At 39.1% G+C, this 18,049-nt stretch overlaps 1 protein-coding gene across 5 annotated transcripts in view; it reads left to right on the forward strand.

Annotated features, from left to right (window-relative positions):
- The window catches only part of ctnnd2a (catenin (cadherin-associated protein), delta 2a), a 271,300-nt gene that overhangs the window by 75,679 nt on the left and 177,572 nt on the right, over nt 1-18,049 (forward strand). For all 5 annotated transcript variants that reach the window (XM_035943707.2, XM_035943706.2, XM_035943711.2 and 2 more), the window contains one exon: nt 9,868-9,980. In XM_035943707.2, coding sequence (XP_035799600.1) covers nt 9,868-9,980 — 113 coding nt within the window. The remainder of the gene's footprint in view (nt 1-9,867; nt 9,981-18,049) is intronic.

An 18,049-nucleotide genomic window follows, 5' to 3' on the forward strand; every position in this document is an offset into this window, starting at 1 on the left:
AGATTAAAAAAACGACTTTACCTTCAATCACTATAGAAATTTACCATCATATTCACACACATTCAGTCACTCATGCACTCATTGGGCAGAATGAGCTTAAGAATGACATTAACCAAGGCTGCTACACAGGTGATCTTTCAACAAACTACCTATTAGAAGTACATTTCCGCTTCTGTTACACACAGGAGAATAATATTCAAGAGAATCAAAAACAAACATTTAATATTGCAAGTGAAAGAGTCTTGCAAAGTGTGACAAATTAACTGTTGGTAAAAATGATGTGGACAGCAAAGAGGAAGCATTGCATAGGTATCAAAGCCCCACACAGCTTAGGTTAAACCTGACCTGATACTTTAAAGCACACAAACACTGACACTCTTTTCACATGCCTTGATTTTGCAGTTATGCAATAACAAATTCAAGCACTATTTTTAATATGGCCAAAATGTGCCTATGCTCAGATAAATATGGTGAGTAATTTTGTATTTCTATAGGATGAAACTAAAGAACATATGACAGATTTTTGGGTACCCTAAATCTGAAGAAACACACAACTCATAAGAACCCTTTTCAGCTTGCACATATGTAGTCACTGGATTGTTTGTGTCTTTGATCTTCTGCCATGTAAATTAAAGAATTGGACTTAATCTTGAGTGTGTCGGCATCATCCTTCTGAATGAGGAGGATTCTGCTCTCCTTAACTGACTACACACATATGCATCTTTTAGCAATACTATTTTCCTGTCATTTTGTATCTAAAATGTGTCCAGTTGTTTTCTTTTTCAGTAGTAGTGTTTATTTTGTTAGGATCTTACATAACTTTGAAAGGCCAATGTGATTCTATTACATGTCCTTAATGAAGACAGTGAGCTCTGTGTTGAATGTGCTAATCAGGCTGACATCCCTCACACTTTGCTTAAAATCCAAACCATTCTTGTCAGGCTACTTCTAGCACACGTGTCCAAAGTCACAAACGTGCACACACACATGAATAAAGAGACAGACACACTGGAACAAAGAAGAAAGGGTGTGACAGAGTGACAGCTAGGGGGAGAGCGAAGCCGAAAACTAAGAGAGAGATGATTTCATTTTGCCCAGTGAGCCCTTAAATAATTTAACGAGAGAGAGATCTGTCAGAGTGTGCTGTGTTTGTGCGTTGAATATTTATAATGCATATAAAACTGTTATGGGCCAGCTGTTGGCAGTCATACGTCTCAGGTCTGTGTGTGTTTTTTAAGGGGATGTTAAAATATGACATCCAAACACCTACTGCTGCTTCCTCCGGTCCACAGTTGTTCACTCTTTCAGCACCTTGACCAGGGTTTGGATGATGTTTTCAGTTTTTCATCTAGTGACAAACCATCAGCCCAGACCTAGCCTCATGAATAGCTTATTTTCAACTGTTTAGTCATGTGGCTCTTTGATTTAACTGTCTTTGAAGCTGTTTTCCTGATTTCCTCTTTGCCTGGACCAGAGATATTTTAATACTGGGCTCATATTTATCAAACAACTCTGAATCACTCCGAGGACTTGCAAAGAAAATTTGAGTAGAACTAAAAATACTTCAAATTAAGTACAGAGCATATGAGTTATTTGTGAAGCTTTCTCTACCACTTTGAGCAAAGGTCAGTGGTGTTTCTTTGTAAAGGAATAATATCAGTGTTTTACAACGCTTCAAAACTTCCAATGGAATTAATAATGATGTCATATTTTTCCTTATTACATACACTCATTCAAAGGATGTATCTCCAAACATTTACATAATTTGAGGCAGAAAAATACATAAAATACAAAAAACTGGCAAAGTTATAAGCTACTTACAGATAAGTAGAGGACGAAACAAATGTTTGCCAAAACTTGCTGTCAACTGCCTTCTTAGTAAAAGGTGCTGCCAGTATAATGAGTCACAATATTCAGATGGTAATTATCGGCTCCAAAGCTGTCCACTCCAGACACAATTTATAAATGAGCATCAGAAATTAAAAACAAAAAAGGAAAATCAGCCATCCCTGAATGTGACAAAGGACCTTTTTAAATGGCACCGTGTACAGTTAAATGTGTTTTCTAGAGCTGTTTTCTGAAGCAATTAAGAAGAACCCACCCCAAAACAGAATCCACAGGAATTTCCTTTGTTATTTGAGACAAGGCAGTATTTGTATACATTACTGACTCTTTCCCCTTAAAACAGAAAGCAGACCTTATCGGTATGAAAACCCCAAAGTCACCCCATTAACAGCAAAACTACTTGGAAAGCATCTAGAGAGAGTGTATTTTAGCTATGACATTGAAAAGCACTTCATTTGTTCATATCACTGCTGGTTTTATTGTCTTTCTTGAGTAAAAGTGGCTTTATCCATAAAGTAAAACTTGTGCTATTGCCTGTGGAATAGTTTTAGCACTTCTTTCTTAATATCATTCAGTCTGTCCTCACTGTTCCCTGTGTTTGTGAGATATTATCTCTCATTCTCAATGAGTTCAACTATTAAAATTGCAGCAATAAGATGGCAGCTTGGTTTCAGAGAGGGATGTTTGTTGTATTTACTGGACTGCTTTTTAACTCTTCAGATAGCATATGATTCCTTATGTTGGTGAAATTTCTTAAAATTATGCATTCCCAGGATTTCCATGTACATGTCTCATTCAGGTATGCGATTTTAGCTGTTCAAACAAAAAAGTCTCATGTTGTCTTCTGAGAATTAACGACAATTTGGATCATATAGCAGTCGTCGCTTATTTTAAACAGATGTCATGGGAGACATTAGTGGAAATACTCAACAGATTTTAACTTTAATTTCCTTTTTTAAAATAAGTTGATCTAATAGAATTTAGTGTTGTGAAGTTAATAGCAAACATTTTATTATTTACATGCTTCCACTAGATTAGATTAAATGGACTACTTTGTGTTAATTTCCATCTTCTCTTTTTGCTATTAATATTTTCATTATTATCATTCACAATCATTGTTGTAGAAGTTGTGCTTTTATTTTTCTGCCTTTGTGTTGATGAGCTATTATGCCTTCAAGGGAAATTCTTCCTATTATCAGTACTGATGTGCCGTCCATTGCATTGCTTTCATATCCATAACCACATTAAAGAGCACCCCTTAGGTATAGCTGCTAATGTAAACTGAATTTTGTTTGACAAAGGCTAATAGAGAAAAGGCCAGTCATCACAGCACTAGGAAGGAGTAGTGTCTCTAGTGTACAACAATGATGAATCATGTGTTATGGAAAAGGATAGGTGTTAATGTGCAAAGTCGATGCAGAATGAAGCCACACTGAGCTGTGCAATTTTCTTTTTGTCTAGTATCACCAATGTTTTCCAGATGGCTGGAGCACCTGCGTACACACCTACACGCAGATGTGCACACATGGACAGCAACACACACACATCCATCCTTGTTCTTCTCTCTATATGAAGGCTGATATTCTTTCAGTTTAGCCCAAAAGTTAATAGTAACATTACAGAATAATTTATACTTATTACAACTTGAATATTTTTTTTTTGGTCAATCAAGTTAAACTGTAAAACAATCCCCCAAACTGTCCATTATGATTATCTATCTTCATTTTTACTGCCCTCTTGTTTGAAACACTTTGTGCACAGACAGTTTTCTAGTGTATCCTGGAACAGCATTATGGATACGATCATTTTCTGTTTTATCTCCTAGTGAAATAAAGTGTTTTTGCAGTGTTGTCATGGTCCCAGATCTCACCAATTACTTTGCTGAGTACAGTGTATCACCGTACTCAGTCAATTGGAAGCTCTTCAAAAAGGTAATCCAAGCTGCGATGAATGGGAATTACCTTTAAAGAAAATCCTCCACTGAGTGAACTAACACACATACACTCACACAACAAACTTAGTTCTTCTTTACTTCTAAGCGTACAACCCAATGCTTGGACCCACATGGATAGAAATACAAGAACATACAGACACGTATGCCCCATGGCAGGTAATGATAAACCTCGTTGTAGAGAGTCAGATATATAATACTGACATTGTTTGAGAATAACTGTTTAACACCATCCTGCCAGTCTTTTAATCCGTTTTCTTGTCTTTTCTTTTGCACACACATATACATTCAGAGGGAGTAGATAAGGTGTCTCTCCCCTGGCCATCATCTCATGTAGTGTTCATCAGCAGAGACGTCGCCTCCATCTTTCTTCCTCATGTCATCTCTTTCCTCTCCTCCAGTCTTCCCTCCCTCCTCGGTGCTCTTCTCTTGACTCGTGGTGTTTCACACTCATTAAAGTGACAGACAAGACAAGCAGAGGAAGGAGAGCAAGGCTGAAATGAATCCCAGCTATATTTGAACCATACCTTGACTACATGAACCGCAAATGTAAGTTTAGAGAGGAGGAACAGGGGTGATTGCTACTGTGTGAGGAATATTAATATGCATAGGAGTGGCAGAGGAGAAGAAAGTGACCTTTTTACCAGCTCCCATTCACACTTTCCTTTCGTACTCCTTCATTCCACTCATCTCATCAGAGTTTTTTTTTCCCCCTCCTCTTTGCTGATTGAGGACGGGCAGTAAAAGGATAAAAAAAGAGAGCTACTTCTCAACTAGAAGGTCATAGCTCTATTTGATTGCCTTTTGTCTCCCATCCAAAAACAGCACTGTTAATGTCTGCCCATAGGCCACTTTATAATGATTGGGCCCTATCTTGAGGCAGTCACACGCAGTGACTTTATGGTGGCAAGTGGGAAAATTTAGCTTAAAACTGCGAAAGAACAGTACTGTGGTTCTGATTCTAAATAAAATCTATTGAGAATATAAATTGTGTTTACTATGATTTGAAGCTCATATTTCACATATACAACACAAATGGAAATGACAAAGAACACTGTATATCATGTTGGCTAATGTAGAAGACCACATTCTGAAAGCCCCTTAATAGAAATGTTACAGAGGCAATGTGGGGTTAAAAGATGTTGACTCTTTATTTTGCTATTTTATTTTCCTTCTCTGTGGTTTGGTTATGTTTTTATTTGAAGAAAAGCTGGCACACAGGTTTTGCTATTGGATTGCGTGAAGCTCTCTGGATCCCTACAGGCGAATTTCATTTTCTCCCATCCTTCTTCACAGGGAGGTCAGATATCACCCCTGAATAGTGCCTCCAGAGCTATTAGAATTTAATGCTTTGGAGTGGAGTGGATTTTATATGAGCATATGTATTCATGTACACAGGTGCAAGATTGTATCTGCACATGGATTTTTATATGCAATAAGGGCACCAGAGACAATATATATACAGTCATTTTTGTGCTAAGGTAACACAGGATGTAAATGTGGGATCGGTTTTGCGACCAAACGTGTTTTGATTCTTATTTCCTTGACTTTTTTTAAATTTTAAACTTCAAGCACAGCTGTGTGTTGGTTGTAATACAAAATGCAAAATTTTAAAGGCTGCAAAGCTGAAACAATGATTTAATTGTTATGCATCTATCAGTTAGCAGTGATTACCCACTGACATGTTCTAGAAAGTGAAGCTGAAATTGGGACAGACAAGTAAATATTGCTCACATAGAATCTCAAAATCTGGTCGTCTCTCTCCAGGTATAAGTAAACTGTGTTCTCTGTCCAAGGTTGACTTTGGCACCTGGGGAGCACCACAAAACTTTGTCAGACCAAACTAATGGGAAAAAACAAAGTCAAATAGTGCCAGCGTGTTCCCAAAACTGTCCCAGAGGTTTTTTTTCTTTGACCTTACAGTAACCTGAAAGAAACTTGTTTGAAACAGAGTTTGTATAGTGACTTTCACTGTTCATTCAGAGAAGTTTACCACTGGAAAAATGTATTTTGTGCATACATTGTTATAAGTAGCAAACATTCTGCAGAAGTATCACAGGGTTCACACAATGTACATTCTGTCACTCCAGAACTCTTATGACTTGCACCCAGCCCTCCAGCAGCACTTTTTTTTTGTATGAGAGCAAGTGATAACTACATAGGTAGACAACTTTGTGACAGCAGGTCAGGTATGCGAAAGGCCAGTGACTGTGTGTGGGAGGAGTCGGGACCTAATTTATAAAGCCGGGAGGGTGAATGTGGTTCGACAGTTGCCATAGAGACCTTTTGTGGCTGACTGCGGCTGCTGCTTTCTGTCTTTTATTTATCCTTGAGAAAGAGCCGGAGACACATACAACACATATACAACATTGTGGAATGCTACATCTTGTGCATTTTAACAGAAATCCTCCGATGAAGCGCAACCTGAAATTCCCAACTCATCACTTTTGGATTTGTTGAACTGTGGTCCATGCTTGTATCAAGGTAATCTATCCTCCATGCAAAACAGAGTGTTTGGTAATTAGCTTACTACTTATGGAATCTGCAGAGCATCAGGGATTTTCAACACACCTGCACAACAATGAAAATCGCTGGTAAGGCAAGTCTCACCCTTTGATTTGAATATTGATAGGATCACATGGTGAAGTTTATGGTGATCCTAGCTATGCAATGATCCTGCCTCAGCATTATTGACTATTGTAAGGAGAATGATGTTCAAGTAACATTTTAAAGCCATGACATGATCAGTTTTCTCCATTAACGAGACAGCTTACTGGTCTTGTAATGTATAACAGGAAAAAAACTGTTGCACTTAACTCTAAATTCACTGTATCATCTTGAAGATATTGTCCAAGTACCAAGGATTTTTACTGTTATGTGGCACAGATATCTGTAAGACATACCATTTATGTCTTCATGTGTTTTAATATTTCCTAAAAGTCAACCTCTCCTAGTCTTACAGTTCATTTGTGTGCCAAATTGAATTACTTGCAGATGCTTAATTTTTCATTCTAGTTACATTTACATTATGTGAGCAGGACTTGCTCTGTTGGAGAAAATGCCCAGTTTACTTCAGCTATTGTAATTTTTTTCATCATTAAATGAAATTTTACTTTCACTCCATCTGTAGATTTTATGTTTATGTCAGGTTGAATTTACTGCATGTCATGATTTTTGCATTTTTGGCTGATGAGCGAGAAAGCTTTTATTGAGTCAAACGTTATTGAGCTGGCAAATGTGTGCTGTGCTAAAAACATAATTCAACAAAATAAATTATTCTCAAAAACATTACAGACACTTCTTGATGATAAGTTTCTGATCTTTTTTTAAAGACTTCTTAAGTGTAGTAATTACGGCAGTGTCAGAATTTTTGTATGTCTGTACTGACAATGTTTTGCAGCAACTTGTTGGTATCTGAATTTAATCATGTTCACAACACAGTGGTGTACAATTTTATTTACAACAAACTACAAAAAAGCAAAGCACAAGTCTCCAAGTGACATAAATCAAAGTTTTTTTGCATTGAACAAAAGCCCTCTAGAGGATCTTTTACCATTAATAATGATACCTTAAACACTAAAAGTGCAGCTAAGAACCCTGCTGTTTTTATATTAATTATAATAGCTTCATGTGTGCCTTGTATTTTCAGCTAATCAGAATACACAGCGGCACATATTTGGACAAATCAGTTAAACTCACTCGTCAGGTGGAAATACTTACATGCCCTCTGGCAAAGTCACAAATGTGAAAGTCTCTCTCAGTGGTAATTTATCCTTAAAGGCATCATTAATCATGACATATCAATAACATACCAGTTCCTGAGGAAAGGGATCTGAATGAATAAAACTTGTGACAATGGGTTGTGCATAATTTGACAAATTTCACTCTGATAATTTGCCCTTCCTGGTTTACCATCTGTTTTAGCATAGGTAACTTAGAAGGTATTTAAGATACTTTAGCACTGAGGCATTATATATCATCAATTAGCATAGTGCCACTAAAGGTGCAAGGATTTGCATTTTTACACCTTGAGGATTTAAACCAGTTGCATCTGTGGCAAGCAAGGTGACAAAGAAGGCTGCTGTGGGGAGCAGAGCAGAGCTTTGATGCGAAGCACCCTGCTGTAAAACAAAGCTGTAATTTAGAATTACGGGTCCAGAGGGTTTAATAGACCCTGCTCAAATTCCCAGCGTTACCTCGCTTTGCAAATCACAGGGATGGCTGAACCTGCTGCTTTGTTGTGCTGGATTTATATCGTTGCAGTTAGGAAAATCCAGAGAGGGGTTGTTGATAGGAAGTACGGAGATGGACAGAGAAAAGCCTGGAGAAGTTGAATGAATGGATAGAAAACAGAGAAAACTGTGAATGAGAAGGGCTCTCATGGCATAAGATATTCTTAATAACACTTTCAGTTATGAGGAACGTACTAACGGGATTAATATTCCATTTAATAATAATTCTTCACAGATGACGGAAGTTCCAACTATGAGGGCAGTGAGCTACTTCTACTAGTACTACATACAATGCATGTGTCTGGGGGTTGCTATTGGCACTTGAGTGAAACTGTGTGTATTTGTTGGAGTGGAAGAGACAGGAGCAGAAAGAGAAAAGCGGGAGAATGCAAGAATGTCGCTATGTGTAGAAGAAGACAAGGAAAGAGAAAAGAGCGTATATTTATGAGTAAGCCTTTGCTGGAAGCATGCATGAAAAACGGTTGCGGGAGAGGGAGGAAGATGAATTGCATTGTGCTCTGTAGTGCTGGGGAGGAGACAGGATTGAGGTTGGAGACTTGCGATAGCGACTGGGGATCAACTTATTCAGAGCTTCAAATGGCTTGCAGAAAACCAATCGAACCAGCATGCACTCTCTCTACGTCTTGCTCGTGAGCTCTTTGTCTTGGTCTTGCACACATGCGCCCAGTCATCATACCAAATATCTTCAATGGGGTGGCGTTCAGTGCTCTATTGATCCACTTCCATGTGGCTGTGATTAACTTGAAAGTGAACGAACACACACATGCATGCATGCACATACTTGTACATAGTGGTTTCTGCTTTGAATTCTCCATTTGTCTGAATCACAGCCAGTAAGCAACTTAAATAGTTAATGCATCAGCACGCATGGATGCACAACCAGGTACATTCATGTGTTGTCAGCTTCCCCCAGGTTCTACCAGCCCTAAAACAAGGAGATATATGTGTGTAACCTGACAGAAACATGTAACCTGCCAGGTTTCAGCCACACATACAGTAAAGTTTTGCAGTGCAGATGAAAAAGTAATGTATGCACAGCATGTCTGCCCAGACGACGTCCTTTGTGAATAACATGCCTGTGAGTAGTGGTTGTTGGATTGCAAGATCCAGAACAGAATTATACCATTTGCATCACAAGTCATCTGAGTAGTATAAAGACCTAAAATAGATTTGTCGTTATACAATTACAATTACAGAATTAAAGAATTCAGCCAGTAAAACATTAATATCTACCCAATGGAGGAAAAAAAGCACTTTTGTTTTAATTGTTGTCTTTCTGCTTTTTAAGATTGTGTCGCTTTTCAAATGGGAACATTGTCGAACCAAACAGGAAAACAACTCATCTGGGGATAGCGAATATGTTTCATGAAGGAATTCCACAAATATCTTTGTTAGCCAGAATCATACTTTGTAACCCAGTTTCAGTACTCTTCAACTTCTCCAGTGACAACCCTCAAGCACCACACAGTGGATTGGATTAAGGGGCTTTTTTGCTCACATATTTAGAACGCTTTCAACCAATCACCGCCTAACACCTTTTCTCACCTGTCAATCATATCTGTGTTAATGATGGCACTTCATTTTAACTATTGCGCAGCTGTCTTCCAGCCCTAAGGTGTTTCCAGGACTTGAAGCTGACAATACCTCACTTATCCTACGACAGTTTTATTATTCACACAGAAATACTGTCATGATTCTGCTAGCTGGCTCTCAGTTCTAAACTTTCATACCTGTGAGGTTCCCAGCTGAACCACAGTTTTCTCTCTGACCTTGTCTCTTTTCCTGTGTAATACACTTTGTTTTCCTCCATCTCTTCAGGAGCTTCAGTTTGAACGTCTGACCAGAGAACTGGAGGCTGAACGTCAGATTGTTGCCACCCAGTTGGAGAGATGCAAGTTGGGATCAGAGGCAGGCAGCATGAGCAGCATCAGGTAACATTGAAGCCCTGTGTGTGTGTGTGTGTGTGTGTGTGTGTGTGTGTGTGTGTGTGTGTGTGTGTGTGTGCGTGTGCGTGTGTGGGCAGATATTACTATACTGTGGGGACCTCAATCTCTATTCACAGGCACTTTTTTTGGCCTTGCAATTTTTATCGGGACAAAACAGAAAAACTCCTCCATAATGCAAAATATTAAATTTAAAGGTGTTTTGTATTGTCAGGGTTAAGTTAGGTTTACCTAACAGTTGGGGTTAGGCAACTAGTAGATAAGGTTAAGGTTAGCCTAAGCGTACTCTATGTAAGGCAATGTATTGTCTTTTGAAGTCATAGAAAAATTACTCTGTGTGTGTGTCCATAAATTGCACGTGTTTGTTGGAGTTTGGTGGTCATAATTTCACTGATGTTTTCAAATATACAGACTTGGTGTGTGTGCATAAGTGTGCATCTTTAGGTCACTATTAGTTTGACTTTGTTATAAGAAAAGATAAAATGTGTTAATCCATATGGAAAACCTTATAAAGCATTTGACAGCAGAGGATAGTTTAGATGGTTTAACCTCTGGGATATGGACCTAGTGTATGTGTAAACCTCTATCACACTGACTTGTTAATGTTGACTGCAACATTGTATAGCTTCACCTTGCACACATACACACACTAATACATATCAAGTCTCTTTTTCCCTTCACATGGTAATGTGATGTTACTGGACAAGGACAGTGTTGCTCCTGCTGTGTGGTGCTTTGACAAAACACTGATGTTGCTGCCAAAATGACATGCATAATGCCTTCACACAAATGTTGACACATTTCTGAAGTTGCATGTGACAAATAAGACTGATCTTGAGTGTTGTATATACCTTATAGACAGATGCATGATATGGTGTAACAGTGTAACGGTATAACACACAACTGTGCACCTTGTCACATACTGCGCTCTCACAAACACACTTTGACAGTCCTGAAGGCTTGATAGCGCAAACACTTTGACACAACCCATGGCAATGTTGCTAAAGGTGTGACAGTACACATCTTCAGCAACACACGCACACACACACACACACACACACACACACACACACACATACAAGTATATATATAACTTCCTGGAACCTTTTTCACATATTATTGAGCGGTTGACGCACAACCTTGAAACCCTTTAAAACACTACTTCAATTATACACCTGACCTTTGTGTTGCCAAAATCATTTTCAGTTAAATGAAAGAGAGTTCTTAAAAGAAAGAGGAGGTAAAGATGAGGATGGAGGGTTGGATGGCAGAGAGAAGATGTACAGTGTGTAACTTCGATGCAAATTTTTAATTTTATGCTCAGTATCTGTCCCTCTCTTCGAACTAAATGACTGTCCCTACACATTCTCTTTCATTCAGGATGTGATTCCCTGTAAATAAAAATCATGAATAACAGGAAAGTTGTGATAAATTATTTACTCTTTTGGGCTATGGGTGTGCCTGTTTGTGTGTATGTTTTTGTTTGCATGAATTTTGCTGTCATGTCAAAGAGTCAGGTTCATATAAATTCAGAATCCCTCTGACTCCCCCAGGCAGCTTATTGCATAAGTGCACAAACCTAAGGGGGGCAATTACCAGAAAAAGAAGACACTTTTGAACTTTTCGAAATTCATTCTGTTTGCTGCAGTTGAGACTCAGATGGGATTTTTGGTGAGGAAATTTAGAGGCTTCCTTTCTGGGTTTCTACTGAAGTGTCATTATGTGGTAATATACATTGACATTCATTTAGAAACAAGCTAAGTGCCAACATCAAAGAGTGAAATTGAATTTTTTAACCTTTACAGTACTTACCTCAGTAAGATAACAACAAATACATCTATACCTGCTTGTTTAGTTTTGGGCTTACAGCTGCATCTTAGTGTTATTCTTAATCCTTAGACAAACAATGGTCTGAAATTAGTATACCTACACATGTATTGGAATAACTTAAATAAAAAGAAACTAATACATATTTTATGTTTTAGATATGTATTGTAAAAACTTTATTATGTGAGACATACATTATTTAATATTTTAAAAGCCTTCATTAAAAAAATATTAGAGTTATGCTATGAACTTGCTGAGATCGTGCATTCTGTTTCAGATACAGATGAAACATTTGTGAATTTCAATTTAGGTCAAATGCCAATAATTTCTCATTATTGTAGGTTCATATGTTAAATTAAGGCTGGGATTGCAGTTCCTGGTGCAATCATTTCTCCAACGCATGAATCACATATAAATGATTGCACTTGAGTTATTGTTACAGAGAAATTTAACATCATTTAAAATGTTTTTTTTTGTTAGAATAAATGGCAAAATTGTTCATTTATGTATTAGTTTTCATTTCTCAGCTGTAAAGAAAATGAACTGTGATCCCAGAACCAAGGAATAGTCCAAACTATACATTTTGTCTATCTTATTGTAGATGTAGATGCATGTGTTATTAGTTAAACTAGTTGGCTTCTAAACAAACCAGATAACACTTAAAAGTCTAATGTTCAAGGCAGCATTATCAGTTACATTCCGCCTTCCATGTTTTGACAAATTTGCATTAATTTAAAGCTTCAGTTCTTCTCTGATTTATTTGGGTACTAACCTGAATGAAAAAGCCACCCCAACCATTTATCAATCATATGTAGTCAGTCAATATATTTGAATGAGGCTGACAGGAAAGCAAAGAACCAAGCCTTGATAGAGTCTTGATACAGTCGTATAGATGAGCTGTCTGGACCTGTCTGAATATTTTTCAGCAAGTTTTTACTTATAGAAGGTGTAGCGTACCAGTCGAAATTAGTGAAAGCCAGGACTGACGATCAAACGTCTTTTATTACATGTCATAAACCAGGCTGCAGTTTGCAAGTCCAACTTAGACCAACGTAGCTCAACATAGGACGAACGTAAGAGCTAAAACGGAAATAAAACACAGAAATCCCACATTAGCTTGCTTCAAAAGTACCACCGTATTTCCTTTAAACTATAACCTTGAGAATATTTAATTACCGTACCTTGTTGCCACTTTCAACTGGAGCTAAATTCCTTGTTACACCTTACTCTCCCGTTTACTCTCCCGGTTACTCTCTGTGTGCTTCTTACCGTCTTTACCGTGTACCGTTTACTTTTGTAGCTTGCTTCGCGGGCTAAGTGACCTTTCAAAATAAAACTTCTTTTATAACAGGAAATGACAACATACAACACAAGAAGTACATTTCAAAATAAAGTTCCACACATTTTAACCAAAATGAATTTGGGTCCTTTACACTCCCACTAAATTATTAAGTGTTTTACCTATGAGTCAACTTAAAACACAAATAATTTCTTAACATAAAAAGACTTTTGTAGAACACGTACATTAGCGCCTTCAGTTTTTACATGACACTTACACTTAAGGGGCTTCTAGTAGCAGAACTAACTTATGAACTGGGCGTTCTACCACAGATGCTTTGCTTATACGTTCACCTCTTTTGTTCAGATTTCTATCACCAAGAAATATCGTAGCTCTCCTGACAAGTCCATCTTTATCCATCACTGTCTCTGAGACTCTTCCCAGTCTCCACACAGATCTTGGCTGTGTTTCATCCGTGTCCATCACGATGTCACCTGCTTGAATGTTTCTCTTAGGTGTGTGCCATCGTTGTCTGGTTGTGATGTTATGGAGATACTCCTTCCTCCAATGACTCCAAAACTGTTCGGCTGGATATTGCACTTGGCGCCATCTTTTTTGTCCATATAGATCCTCTCTCACAAACTTGCCCGGGGCAGGTAATGCAGTGGTGGCTTTCATGGTGATGAGGTGATTAGAAGTGAGTGGTTCCAAACTGTTTGGATCATCTAAGTTATCTGTTGTAAGAGGGCGACTGTTCACGATTGCAGCAACCTCATACAATTATTATAAACCTTAGGGAGGCGTCGTTGAGTCTACCAGGAGAAAGTGAGAGTGTAGACTTGAGAACATTTCTTACAGTCCTTATTTGTCGCTCCCATACTCCACCAGCATGACTTGCATCAGGTACATTAAAGACAAAATCACATTGTTTTTCTGCAAGGAAGGTTGCCAGTCTCTCAGCATCAACTTCCTGGAGTGCTGCATTCAGTTCATTTTTGGCACCGACAAAATTGGTACCCTGATCACATTTAATTTGTCTAACTGAGCCTCTTAATGCAATAAAGCAGCGTAGACCATTAATGAAGGCATCTGTTGACAGATCCTCTAACATCTCAACATGAATGGCACGAGAATAAAAGCATGCAAAGAGCAGGCGATATCTTGTGTTCTTTTCGTCCTTGTTTAGTCAGGAATGGACCAAAACAATCCATGCCACCGTATGTAAAAGGTGGAGAAGCTTCCATCCTTTCTCTTGGGAGATCACTCATTTTCTGTCCTTCTACAGGTCTCCTTTCATGGCAATGTGCAGTTATCAGTTTTGTGATATGATGCTCTCTGGGAATGACTGTTAGATGCTTGCATGAGCTGGGAAGATTTGAACAACGTAGTCTTCCTTCCACCTTAAGCACACCATCTCTGTCTAAAAAGACATCAAGATGATATAGCTTGTTGTTCCTTGGTAGCTGATTCTCTATGCTTAGTGTCTTTATTTCTTCCTGATATGCTTGTTTTTGCAGATCTTTGATGATTCTGAGCCCTGTATTTTCTCTTTCACTCACAGTAGAGTGTGCGTTTGACTTGTCCTTTAGCAGTCTCCGTCTGAGACGTGCCACAGCACTAACAGCCTGAGACCATGATGAAAACTTTACCAGGCGGTCAGTAAGGCTCACCTTTCCAGTCACTGTTTGCAGTGTTTGAACCTTTTTAACTTCTGGATCCCCGATTGGAAGTTCCATGGTTTCTCTTCCTGGAGGATGAATTTCTCTTTCCCACAGGAACTGAGGACCGATGAGCCAATTAGATGACAGCAGTTCATCCACTGTTTTCCCCTGGATGAGTTATCTGCAAGGTTTTCATTGGTGGAAACATAAAACCATTGCTCAGGCCTTGTGCTGTTGCGAATCTTCTGTACCCTGTTTGCAACAAACGTGTGAAAATGTCTTGCTTCATTGTTTAGGTATCCTGGAACTACTTTAGAGTCTGTCCAAAAGAACTCTTCCACATCACCGTAAACTAGCTCTTCTTTGAGCATGTTCCTCTCTGTTACTGAGACTGCTGCCGCCGTCAGTTCTAGCCTTGGAATAGTGGTTACTTTGGTAGGAGCCACGTGGGATTTACCCATGATGAAAACACAGTGCACTTCTCCATTTTTGTTCATGAGTCTCAGATAAGTACACTGTCCATATCCAGTGGTGCTCGCATCCGAGAAATGATGCAGTTCCTTTTTATACCACTTTTCCAAAGTTGTCAGGCAAATAACATCTGGCAATCTGTATTTTCTCTAGATTGATGAGATCCTTTCTCCAATGCTCCCACCTTGGCCTCAGATGCTCAGGCAGAGGCTCATCCCAACCATGGTGACACATTTCATGTAGGATTCTTTTCCCACTGAGAAGATAGGGGGCGACAAAACCAAGGGGGTAGTATATAGATGCAACTGTGGATAATATTCCATGTCGTGAGGGAGGTTGGTCTTTCGGTGTGATATTGAATGTAAAACAGTCTCTTTTAATGTTCCAGTGAAAACCTAGTGCTCTCTCAATTTGCTTCTCACAGAAAGCAAGGTTCCTTGTTGTGTTGTCTGTTGCATGCTCTGATGCTGGTATGTTGTTTAAAATGACACATTTGATACAAACTTGTGGAGTCTCAGACCACCTTTAGCACACAGTTCATGTGCCTCTCGTGTCAGTTGTATGCCCTTTTCCACTGTCTCTGTGCTGGTGACACCATCATCCACATAAGTCTCTGGTGATGAAGTGTGCACCTAATGGATATGCAAGCCTGTTCTCTTGAGCCGAATGTTTTAATCCATAGTTTGCACATCCTGGGGAAGACACTGTACCAAAGAGATGTACTGTCATCCTGTACTCTAATGGTTGTGCACTTAAGTCTCCATTTTTCCACCATAAGAAGCAGAGATAGTTACGATCCCTCTTTTAGACTTTAAACTGATGAAACATTTTTTCTATGTCGCATATCAGAGCATTGGATGTTGTCGGAAGCGTACAAGGACACCAGTTAGGTTATTTATCATGTCTGGTCCTGACAGAAGGTGCTCAAGGTTCCTTTATGCTTGGCTGAACAGTCAAAAACTACACGCAGTTTTTCTGGTTTCTTTGGATGGTAGATGCCGCGATGTGGGATGCACCATTTCTCACCAGGAACTCCATCATCCTGAACTTCCTCTACGTCACCTCTTTCGATGATGTCACTCATGTATCTGACATAATCTTCCTTGTATCTTTCATTTCTGCAAAATTTCCTTTTCAGGTGGTTGAGTCTGACTTCTGTAAGCTGTCTGTTATCAGGCACGTAGGACCTTCCCTTAAAGGGCAGTGGCATCTCATGCTGTCCTTGTTCATTTTTCCATATGCCTGCTTTAAGTTTGCCAAGGAAGATGAGATCCTTTAGAGACAATTTTTTCATTTTCGCTTACTTCTTTGAAGTCACTTTCTAATGCCCGAATTACATCCATGGGAATTGCTGGAGGGATCTCTTTTACAGCGACACGATGGCAAAGGCTGTCTGTCAGACTTGTTTCGAGCCAAGGTGCTGAACTACCAACTATGCTCCACCCTAACTCTGTTTGAACAGCATAAGGCTCATCATCTTTGCCTAGGATCACTTGTCTAGGTGCTAAAGCTCTGGAACACTTATAACCAATGAAGAGACCTACTTCACAACTGAGGAGCGGTGGGACTTCATCTTTGATTGGTGACAGATGACTCCAGCATTTAGCTGTTTCACAGGTTGGTATATGTTACATGTTTGCAGGTATATAGTCTTTTGTATATGCAGCAGGGAGGAGGATGTGTGTTGCAGAGCTGTAACCCCTCACACGGAGACCAGATACCTTTTCACTATTTACAACTGCATTTTCTCCCATCATGGTAGTTAGTTTTATTTTCATTGGACAGCTATCCAATTGTAGTTCACGACTCACTTCTTGATTGATGAATGTGGTGTCACTTTGAGTGTCTAACAAAGCATCGACAAGTTTTTCTTTATATGGGTTTGCAACAGATGACATACTGGAAGAATCATTGAAGTACTAGCAGAATGTCCTCCTCTGGCAACATTAAGTGACATAACAGCAGCAGCTTCCACTGTCTTGTTTTGTGTTGCACTGTCCATACTCACATGCCTTTCTCCTTTCATGTTAGATGTAGTTCTCATCATGAAGACAGGTCGTGTGCCTTTTCATGCTTTATTCCTTTTAAAGTCCTTAAGGTTCTCTTTGTCACTGCGTACCTCAGAAGAACGAAGTGCATGGATGGAGGTGACTGGATTGCATGCCACTTCTGCTGCCTGCATCAGAAATGCAGCAAAATCCTTAAAGCTAGGAAAATCTTTTCCTTCCATAAGGGCCTTTGTTACCTGGCGGTTTCATCTGGCAGCTGCCCAGTCAGACAACTTCTGTGTCAGTTTTTGATTTTCCTCACAATCATTTAATATTTTCAGCCCCTTTACATGAGGCATCGCTAGCAGGTAAGCATGTGAGAAGTCTGCAAAGTTTCTTAGTCTTTCAGCATCCTTAGACTGTATTTTTGTCCACCTTGATAGTTTTTTCTCTAAAGGCTCTTTGAATAACAAATGCCTGACCGTATCGTTGATTGAGTTTTTTCCAAGCGTCTTGGTAGGCGGCTTCATCATTTCTGAAAAAGGTGCCTTCAAGGCATTTACGAGCTGGACCACTGACATACTTCTTCAAATAATACAGTTTATCTGCAGCAGAAATGCCCTTTTGGTCTATCAGTGACATGAAGGAAGCTTTCCATTCAATAAATTGAATTGGTTCACCATCGAACACTGTTGGCTCTGGCATAGGAAGTCTATTCATTGCAATGCTGTCCTGCACAGCCTGTGCTAGTTGAGCGACACCAATGGGCGCAGACAACATAACTGTTTTAGATGGATGTGGTGCAGGGTGCTGAGATGCAGGATTTAGGCT

The sequence above is a fragment of the Amphiprion ocellaris genome, chromosome 22 (assembly GCF_022539595.1).
Source record: "Amphiprion ocellaris isolate individual 3 ecotype Okinawa chromosome 22, ASM2253959v1, whole genome shotgun sequence".
Taxonomy (NCBI): Eukaryota; Metazoa; Chordata; class Actinopteri; family Pomacentridae; genus Amphiprion; species Amphiprion ocellaris.